The sequence below is a fragment of the Opisthocomus hoazin genome, chromosome 1, assembly GCF_030867145.1.
Source record: "Opisthocomus hoazin isolate bOpiHoa1 chromosome 1, bOpiHoa1.hap1, whole genome shotgun sequence".
Classification (NCBI taxonomy): domain Eukaryota; kingdom Metazoa; phylum Chordata; class Aves; order Opisthocomiformes; family Opisthocomidae; genus Opisthocomus; species Opisthocomus hoazin.
The window spans coordinates 116,637,017-116,646,893 of NC_134414.1; the positions used below are offsets into that span (position 1 = coordinate 116,637,017).

General features: G+C 41.0%; 1 protein-coding gene across 4 annotated transcripts; it reads right to left on the reverse strand.

Annotated features, from left to right (window-relative positions):
* Positions 1-1,022: 1,022 nt before the first annotated feature.
* On the reverse strand, positions 1,023-8,404 carry RBM11 (RNA binding motif protein 11). 4 transcript variants are annotated; one of them, XM_075433830.1, is made up of 6 exons: positions 8,216-8,295; positions 5,585-6,415; positions 3,736-3,898; positions 2,757-2,835; positions 1,901-1,994; positions 1,023-1,465 (listed from the first exon to the last, which is right to left on the reverse strand). In XM_075433830.1, exons 2-6 carry the CDS (start codon positions 5,585-5,587, stop codon positions 1,133-1,135), a joined length of 672 nt encoding a protein of 223 aa, XP_075289945.1. In that variant the 5' UTR covers positions 5,588-6,415; positions 8,216-8,295; the 3' UTR covers positions 1,023-1,132. The 4 variants fall into 4 exon arrangements, with proteins under 4 accessions (XP_075289945.1, XP_075289964.1, XP_075289953.1 ...); XM_075433849.1 differs by having other exon boundaries at positions 5,585-5,993; positions 8,216-8,273; XM_075433838.1 differs by lacking the exon at positions 8,216-8,295 and adding an exon at positions 7,219-8,057.
* Positions 8,405-9,877: the final 1,473 nt, after the last annotated feature.

The following is a 9,877-nucleotide window of genomic DNA, read 5'->3' on the forward strand; positions in this document are numbered from 1 at the left end:
TTGAAGCCTGCATCTAGTCTGAACAGAAGACTTAACTTTAAGCAATACTAAATAGCTGAAAATGAAGTGTTTTGCTTTCTCGTATAATAGGATCTTGAAAGTGTTTCACCTGTACTTGGTATTGTATAAGGCAATACCTCTGTATCTGTCTATAGGTTGTTGCTGGCAGTTGTGAAAGACAGAAAATAGGTCATTTGACTACTCTGATTCATCACGATATGAGATTATGAGTTTATTTCTTCCTCCACTAAAAAAGGGGAAAACTCTTCTTCCTAAGAGGCAGTACTAACTCCACTGACTCATGCTTTTGTGTTATCAATTAGATGAGATACTCCTTAAATCCTTAAATCTTTCATGCATTTGTTACAATGAACATTTAGATTCTCGAAGAAGCCCATAAAACACTAGAGAGTAACTTTATAGAAAGATGCATATATATGCATCTAGTTCCAGTCAGTACATAACTGCTGCCATAAAGTACACACATTCATTCGAGTATTGATACATATGTAAGTCTTGTTGTTAGTGCAAATGCAGATATTTTACCTTATATTTACTACTTGGGAAAAAAAGTTCCAATTAACCATACAAGGTGGTGCAAACCGAAAGTAACAACAGAGCTAAATCAGAAAAGAGAAAAAGTTATAGGTGTTGATACTTCAGCGACGAGCACATCTCTGATGTGACACTTAGAATTTCTAGTCCACTCACTCCTTCAGTGGCCCCAGAAAATTCTTATACCGTTCACAAAAATACATTCCATAAGTGAGGGCAGTGATACATATGATTCATGAGTGGCTGAAATGATGCATTTTCATAAAGTTTCTGTATTGGTGAAACAATAGCCTTCCATGATTCTTGGGAGTGTGGAGGAACCAACTAGGTTTTTTTCCTTTATTAGGAAAACTTTATCTTTTTAAAGGTTTCCTATGCTTTAAATAGTACTTTCATCTTTAAATAGGTTGAGATTAAATAAAGTATCTGTATACTTTATGCATAACACATTTCAAAAATAGTATGAATCCTGTACATTCCTTTATTAATACAGCGCAAAGATGAAAGATTAAATTTCTCTCAAATAAAAATAGCAAATATAATAAAAAATAAAAAGATGAATCCAGTTAACACAGTACTAATGCACCTTCTTCTTGGCTTTGCGCTTCTTGTATTTTTGGACATGCTTTCTTCGTCTCATTTTGTCATCCTCAATACTAGTGTCACTGTCACAACTTTGCTGTTTTCTCTTTCTTTTAGAGGTGCTTTCATCCACCCGATGCACTTCACAGTCACTTGAATGTGGCAGGGCCAATTCAGAAGAACTCTGTGCAGACTTAAAATTTGCAGCTTGATCCTGATATGGAGAAAAGGATAAATCTGAAGACGGTGGCAGAGTCATCTGATAGTTAGGAAACTGTTGACCCACTGGACTCTGTACTGCGCACTGCGGTGCTAAAAAATGGTTCATCTAAAGAAACAGAAACTTGAGTTGTTAACAATATAAATAGGAAGTTCTGAAGAGTTTAATTTTGTATTCATTACAGCTTACACAATGAAAATACTAATAAATTATAAAATACGTAACACGAAACATTTGAAAATAAAGCTTATATATTTTATTATATCAACTAGTATCATTGGAAAAAGTAGACAATTTTTCCATGGCAAAGTTAGAACACAGACATAATCTGATTTAAGGTTAAACTGCCAGTTAGTCCTTGCATAAGGTAATCAAACACGGCATTCCTTTAATTTCTTCATCTATGTATTTTATAAACATTTGTACCATCAAAGTTAGCAGAGATTTCAAGATACTAAATAAGCACCATTGTTTGCAGAAATGCAGAAAATATTCAACTTCATTAAAAAGCTCCCAAATTTTTAATTTTTAACACAAACTCACCATCTTTTGAAAGCCTGAGTATTTATGAGGTAAACTATTGTTCATTGGAAAAGGAGTAACAGGAAATGGAGGATTTCCATAAGGCTTTTGATACCTAGGAAAAACAAGTAAGCATCCAAAGACTAGACATCCACCACATACTGCTTACCAGAGTGCTGAGACTTAACTCCTGGGGTATAATGAGAATATCCATGAGGAGAACTGAGACATTAATAACGAGACTTCCATGAAAAAAAATGATAAAACAAGGAAGAGACACCCAAAGGCTCAATTAATGAGTAATCCTCACATGTACTTCAGTACAGACGCAGAAGAGTTCTGGATTTCACCACAGGAGTTTAGCTTCCAGAGAGTGTTCTGTCACATTTGTAAATAAATATGTTGAAACATTGAAAAATACTGAATCTGGGGTGTTCAGTCTTCCATTATAACAGGTTTATACCTGTGCATTCATATATGCGTGACAGCTGCTTGTACATATACACACAAAAAATAGTTCTAAACTCAGTGGAGTTTAAGAAGATTATCTCCATTTCCCCCCCCCCCCTAACAACTGCAAACATTATTCGTACAAAGACCAATTTCAGTATTTTCTCATGGTCCTGCATCTTGCACAAACAAATAAAGAGCAGAAAATTCAAGCTAACTGAACCTCTGGCAAGCTGAACCTCTGGCAAGCTAAACAACCAAACATTAACTACAGCCCGTTTCCAGTCATCAGTAAGGATGCAATTGAAGCGTGCAACAGCTATTTTAACAAAAAGCCTGAAGATTGCTCTACCACATCAACAGATTTTATTAATAATGTTTTTTAGCATTATAACGATACAGTTCATTCACAGGTGATCTTTGTTACCTATATGAAGGTGAATGTAAGTCAACATAGTTCTCAAAACCATGTGTAGGGCTGTTTAGTTCTGATGAGTGAGAACTCCCTGTAAACAAGACAAGAGCATAATGACTATTCAGTTACGTCTATTCAATTAAGTTAAAATCACAGAAAGTGTTCTGTGTCATCTGTAGCATGCTAGTAGATCTAAGGTAGTATATACAGGTAAGGTGCCAATTTATGGCAGATAATCTATAGCTTTATTTTACTGCTTGAAAACATTCACTTATCATGTATTCACTTACAGATCAGGGCTGCTGAAGTAATGAAGCACAGAATGATTCACAGTCAGTTACAGACACGGGAGATGCTTATGATTTTAGGAACCTCAGCCATTCTACTTAAACCCAGCAACTGCTCTGTACAGCCTTTGAGGTAAGGAGTGGCTCAGCGCATAGTGGGAACATGAGTCCTTAATGTTTGGGTTGCAAACAGTGCCTAATCATTAGCTTTCTAGAATATTTATTTTTATAAACATAAAATGAAGAATGCAATGCTGATTTGACTACATTCTTCGAACTACAATCCCTTCCACTTAAAGCAGCAGCTCTGATGAATCTGTGGCTTTAGTATAAGAACTAGCATACAGCTTGATAGTTGCTGCACTTACTGAATCAACTTTTCAAGCCAGACTGCAAGTTCAAGTCACATCCTGATTTCTAAATGTAATTTGGCATGAAAACTTGCATTGCTATGTTTTCCATACAGTGTGGTCTGAGCTGGCTTGCAAGTTATGCTGTTCTGAACCAACCTACTATATTCTTTCAGTAAACGAAAAATATGAAGACTGAATCCTTCCCTATGCAAAAGCCACAAGAAGTTTCTGTTTCTTAAAAAAAAAAAAAAGGACTGTAATTTGTTCCAACTATAAAAGACTGTAGGATTCAAAAACAATCATTAAAAAAAAAATTTACAAAAACTTATTCATTGAGGCTACTAAACGTACCAAACCGATACTGCACTTTAATTGGTCTGCCATACAAACGGATTCCATTCAGCAAAGCTATTGCATAAGGCACGGATTCTTTGTGCTTAAAGCAGACAAATCCAAAAGACTTAGGTTTTCCTTCTTTGTCCTTACAAATCGTCACTTTGGTTAATGGTCCAGCCTGAAAGAAATCTGTATTATTTTCTCACAGAATATAACAGAGATTTACACTTCATTTTGTTTTGAATATTTCATAACGATGTATGTTTTGCTATAGTCAGAAACATTTTAAGTTTCTCAGTATAACAATCTCTACTTAATTTTGAAAATGTCTCTCCACATTCCCGAAGCTCAGATTCTGAGCCTTCCACAAACAAAAATCAGCTCCACAAACGTTAAAAGGGCACCAAGCATCAGTCCATGGGTGATGTTTAGTCTTTAATAATCAGATTTTTTGTTTATTTTTAAAGTACAATGATGATAGCTGCTGCAAGAGGGAAGACTAATTTACTAACTCACAGCAAAGTTATACTATGCGTGTACAGCTGCTAGTACAATTATTACAGAAGGTCTTTGCACAGCTAATGTAACTAAGCAAATTGATAATATCAGCTATGTAAAATCGACCTACTCCATTAATATGCTTCTATTTTACTCTTGCTTAAATTCCTAAAACGGGCAGCATCAACACTGTGGGAAAGCAAACCTGAACAGAGAGTAGTGCTTGTGGAACCACCACAAAACCGTTTACTGCCTAACCCTCATCACAACTGCATGGCACGGAATCAAGAGACCCTATCATCTCATCAGAGAAAACATACTCTTTGTGCCCCACCTGAAAAAAAAAAACAACCACCTTAGTCCACACCAACAAAACAAAACCCCAAACCACACCCTTTGGCTAAACTATCTTCACTGAAAACAAGTTCCACCTCTGCCTACATGTACCGCTTTAATCACTGCATAGTACTTCTAGAACCAAATTAAAGCAGTGATATTCCATAAATACTGGCTCCATTTTCAAAGAAACTGTCATTTTCATAATAGATATCACAGATGATTTATTTTCTGATGGAATCAGTGTATTAGTCACCAAATTAACAGTTTCTCAAAACAAACTTTGCATCTGTAGAGCTGACTTAGCATAGTGAAACAAAGTGGCCCATAGCAGTCCCCTGCCACAGCTCAGGAGTGTTAAGGATGCAACAACTTAACTTTACAAGGATATAATATCCGCATGAGCAACGAAGTGAACGTAAGTCACAAAAAAATCCATCCGTAAAAAAAAAAGTTACTGAATGTCTAAATTACTGTAGTAGATGGATAATTCAGTGTTCTGAATCAAAAAAATAGCACTCATCAGTGGAAGTGGCTTCCACTACTACTACTGATACAATATGTACTTTTCAGTAAAAGTCGCTCAGAAGTTATCTATAGCTTCAGAAAACAATTTCACTCATAACAGCTTTACAGCAATTAAACTGCGTAACAGTTACACGTTCAAAATAGACACACAGCATATGCTCAGATGAAGAAAATATGCCACAGAAAGTAATCTACTTCATTATTCTGCATTTTCAACGATTACTGTCAAAACAAAAAATCTGCATTTTGTCTGCTGCATTTACAGTGATGATGTGGAGTCATCTCCCTTATTATACCCTCCATGCTGTCAGACTGAAGATATTAAGGACTGTCATCTGTGATAACAATGTCTGATTGCTGTATGCTTTTGCCAGCTGAGTAGAAACTAATCCTCAACTAAGCAAGATGTTTTTGCTGAAAAATGAAATAACCCCACCCCCCCCAACCCTGGTGAAAGTAGGGAAGTCATACAGCCAAACACAAAGGATTAAAAACAATGTACCATTTTTTACTATTGATGCAGAGGGTGATCAGGCTACACAGCATTGGATACCACCTAGGTTGTCCTGTCTTCAAAATGTTGATCTCATCTTTCCAAGGATCCTGAAGTTTGCTGGGGTTTTTTGTTGTTTTGTTTGTTTTTTTTTTCTTTTTGTTTCATTGTGGGTTTTTGTTTGTTTTGTTTTTAAAGGAGTGATTTCAGTAAGATTATGAACATGTTTATTTTTGCTTGAGTTGGCTCCTTAAGGCATTTTTGTTGTTGTTCTGCACTACACTGCAGCTTTAAAAAAAATTACATATATCCAGTCTTCTGATTATTATTTGCCTAACGAGGATGATCTGGTTCTTTAAGAACTAGAAGCAACAAACTCAAGTCCTTTGCAGATCAGTCTTTTAAATACGTAGTCTTCCTGTTCATAAATAAAAATATTAATATAGTTTAGAAGTAATAATAGATACTTGCTCATAATTTGATGGGGGAAAAGCAGGGAATCTTCAAAATGTTGATCTCATCTTTCCAAGGATCCTGAAGTTTGCTGGGGTTTTTTGTTGTTTTGTTTTGTTTTTTTCTTTTTGTTTCATTGTGGGTTTTTGTTTGTTCTGTTTTTAAAGGAGTGATTTCAGTAAGATTATGAACATGTTTATTTTTGCTTGAGTTGGCTCCTTAAGGCATTTTTGTTGTTGTTCTACACTACACTGCAGCTTTAAAAAAAATTACATATATCCAGTCTTCTGATTATTATTTGCCTAACGAGGATGATCTGGTTCTTTAAGAACTAGAAGCAACAAACTCAAGTCCTTTGCAGATCAGTCTTTTAAATATGTAGTCTTCCTGTTCATAAATAAAAATATTAATATAGTTTAGAAGTAATAATAGATACTTGCTCATAATTTGATGGGGGAAAAGGTACAGATCAGGAGTACATCCTTAGGATTATGCCATAGCAGGAATACTGAACTGTATATTTTCCAAGAAAGGACAATACTGCAAATGAGAAGCATATGCTGTTGCAGCAAAAGACAGAGAAACCTGAGTAAGAACAAGACGAACAGAAGGAAAAAGATATGTAGGTGTTATTGGAATGACCTAAAGACCCAGATAAAAGTCAGCAGTTGGATGACTGCTGCAGATTATGCAAGAGAGTCATGCAAAACTGCATTCTGAGAGCATCCACTTATTTTTATCACTTTTGTACCAGAATTTGTATGGTATTACTTACATCCTCTGGTAAGGTTAGCTTTCTTAACCTAACATTTACAGTCAAACAGCAGACTATTGTTTAGTATTGGAAAACAGTAGGAATACTGCACAGAAAATGGGGGGGGGGAAGGGAGAAGCAGCAACTGTTTCTTAGCTAATTTTAGGGAAAAGTTAAAAACTGAAAGCTAGGAAAAGATGAGAACAGCTAAAAACCCAGAGGGCTAGAATATACCAAACAAAAAGGCCTCTCAATGCCAATGGGGCAGCACGCTGAGGTCTTGCCTAGTTAACGAGACAAATACCAGATTAGTCAGTGGAATAAAACTGGTGAGCAGAAATAGTTCTGATTAGCAAAGGAAACAGCAACAGAACAGATGATTCTGGCCACTTTTTTTTTTTTTTTTTTTTTTGCACTCCTTATTTTGCAAACTCACCAGAAGGGAGCAAGGTTCATTCTGAGACCGGGGGCAATTAGTGGACTGGTAGAAGCAAGTTTATCACCGTGCTGTCACCTGAACTGTCCAGTCAGAGTTTGGCATCTTTTACCTTGACAGAGCCTGACTGGATCCCACCAGGAAGGAAAAAAACTAAACCACAAAGCAAACACACCATAAACAAATTCAGGAAAAGCCCCCAATCAGCAACCACTGTCAATCCTCCTTGAAATCTGATGCTTCCATTAGTGATATAACCCGCCCCCCTCTTTTCCTTACTGCTTTCCAGTCAATAAGCCTGGCTTACCCAGAGATGCTGTCAATGTGAGATCAAAACTGAAGCCAAGTCAGCGTCTTGACATTTTGTCTTTGCTGTTTTCGTTCCTCCTTGGCATAACTTATTTCCAAAGAACTAAGCTCAGGTGTGAAAGAGGTCCAGCTACTCAGTATTTTCCCACCACCTCCCTGAAAATCCCACCGATGGAATTTCTAATATCTTCTCAAGCGTTAAAATGTTTTGATATAAAGGTCATTTACAGCTGGAATCCCAGAGCCCCACCTGCAGATCACCCCTATCGCCTCTCACACTCTGCTCATGCTTTCAGCCTCGCCCAACACATTCCCAGGTTCTACACTAATTTTTCTTAATCAAATTGTTGATCAAAATCTTCTCGCTCGGAACATACTAAGATGAAAAAAAAAAAGTGTAAACCCGATTTTTCCTCGGGGATTTTAAAAACGTCTTTAAGCTACTCAACGCCCTCACCAAGCCGGGGCCCACCCGGGAGGGCACACAGCCGCGGCAGGGCCGGCGGGGCCGCTCCCCCGGCCCCGAGGCCCACCGGGCCGCAGCGGCGGCCGCCAACGGACGAAACGCGAGCAAGGCTCCCGCCCCCGCGGCCCGCCCGGCGCCTGCGGCCCGCCGCGCCCCGGCTGAGACCCGCCGAGACCTCCGCCCGGCTGCGCCCCGTCCCGCCCCCGGGGGCCCGCCCGCCACCTGCAGGAAGAGCTCGTAGAGGATCTCCTCCCGCACGCGGCTCTCCAGGTTCCCCACGAAGAGCGTCCGGTCCGCCTCCTCGCACCGGCCCGGCCGGGACATGGCGACGCCGCCGCCGCCACCGCCGGGTCCCGCCGAGGGGAAGAGCGGCCCCGCTACCACAAAGCGCGACGCGACGCGTTGCTGGGGAGCGCGCTCGGTCTCCTAGCAACGCGGGAGCGAGGCTGCCCACCGCAGGGAAAGGCGGCGGCGGCGGCTGGCGGCGGGAGCGCGCCCGGCGCCTCGGTGTGGCGGGCGGCGGGAAGGGAAGGGAAGGGATGCGATGCGATGCGATGCGATGCGATGCGATGCAATGCTCCAAGGTGTTTTAGCGTTCTGCGGGGCGTTGCGGCGGTTGCTGGTGGAACGGGCGTGCCGCGGGCGTTTCTCGGTGTAGGGAGAAGAGCCGGGGCGCGGCGCGGCGTCCCCAGGGCCGGAGTGACGCCCGCCGGTAGCCCGCGCAGCGCTGAGGCGCGCACGCAGCCCTGCACCGCTCGCTGTGTGCTGCTGAGGGGTCACTCTACAGAGGGGCGCGCGTTCGTTAGTCATCCTGATGACTGCAATCTGAAAAATATTTATTAAACATTTGCCCCCAAAGCGTTGGTGTGTGCTTTGCCTCAGTGCCTCTTGCTTTCTAGCGGAGCCTTAGTCCCTGGCTTGCCGGGCGTGCTCAGGAAGGGGTTAACAGTTCACAGGGAACACAGGCCTCGGTGCAGGGCACCTCACGAGTCCTAAGTTCCTTCCAGCCCGTCAGGGTTTTTCCCCTTGTAATCTTTAGACGGCTTTTTTTTTTTTTTTTCCGTAGTTGAACATTGCGTTGCAAAAGCCAGGTGTGATTCCATCTTTCCCGAAAGGGAGCGGCGCTCTTAAGCCGGCGGTTAGGGAGGCATTTTGCTGGAGAAGTGGCTGGATTCGTCAGGGAAATGAGAATTGTTGTGAGAATGGAATTGCCCAAGGTTACGAAATCTTGGGGGTAGAGAGAGGATTAGAAGAGGAAATATATTGATGTGTGACCACAGATCAGGATATCGAGGCTTGCGTAAGAATTTGATCTGCGTCTTGAAAACCATGCTGTAATGTCTTTAGCTGTTATTTTATCAGGAACTTTTGGGGTAAACCAAAGTGTAAAAGTGCCATTCTGTTACCTGTAAATCATAGTAATGTTGCGCTGTAATAAAATAAAGTTTTTCTATGTTTGGTTCAACTTGAATACCTGGCCAGTCTTGAGGGGTTTCTTAACAGACTGTGGGATCTCCTGAAGTCACCAGGGTTTGTTCAGGAGGTCCAGCTCCCACGGTCCTGACCACTGTGGGACGCAGTCAGAGCACTGCAGAGACAGTGCCAGCATCCTCTACTGGTTTGCATAAAGGCACTTTTGGAGCAGGTAACTCTGAAATTCGGTGCGAGAATCACAGAAGCAGAGAATGGTTCGGCTTGGGAGGGACCTTATATATCCAGTTCCAAGCCCCCTGCCATGAGCAGGGACACCTTCCACCAGACCAGGTTGCTCAAAGCCCCATCCGACCTGACCTTGAACAGTTCCAGGGAGGGGGCAGCCACAGCTTCTCTGGGCAACTTGTTCCAGTGCCTCACCACCCTCATAGAAAAGAATTTCTTCCTCAT

Coding starts and splice junctions, on each gene's coding strand:
- RBM11 (XM_075433820.1), bottom strand. CDS start 8,317: ATGTCCCGGCCGGGCCGGTGCGAGGAGGCGGACCGGACGCTCTTCGTG. Junction 3,899..8,215: donor TCTACGAGCTCTTCCTGCAG/GTGGCGGGCGGG, acceptor GATTTCTTTCAG/GCTGGACCATTAACCAAAGT. Junction 1,466..1,900: donor ACTCAGGCTTTCAAAAGATG/GTGAGTTTGTGT, acceptor CTGTTTCTTTAG/ATGAACCATTTTTTAGCACC.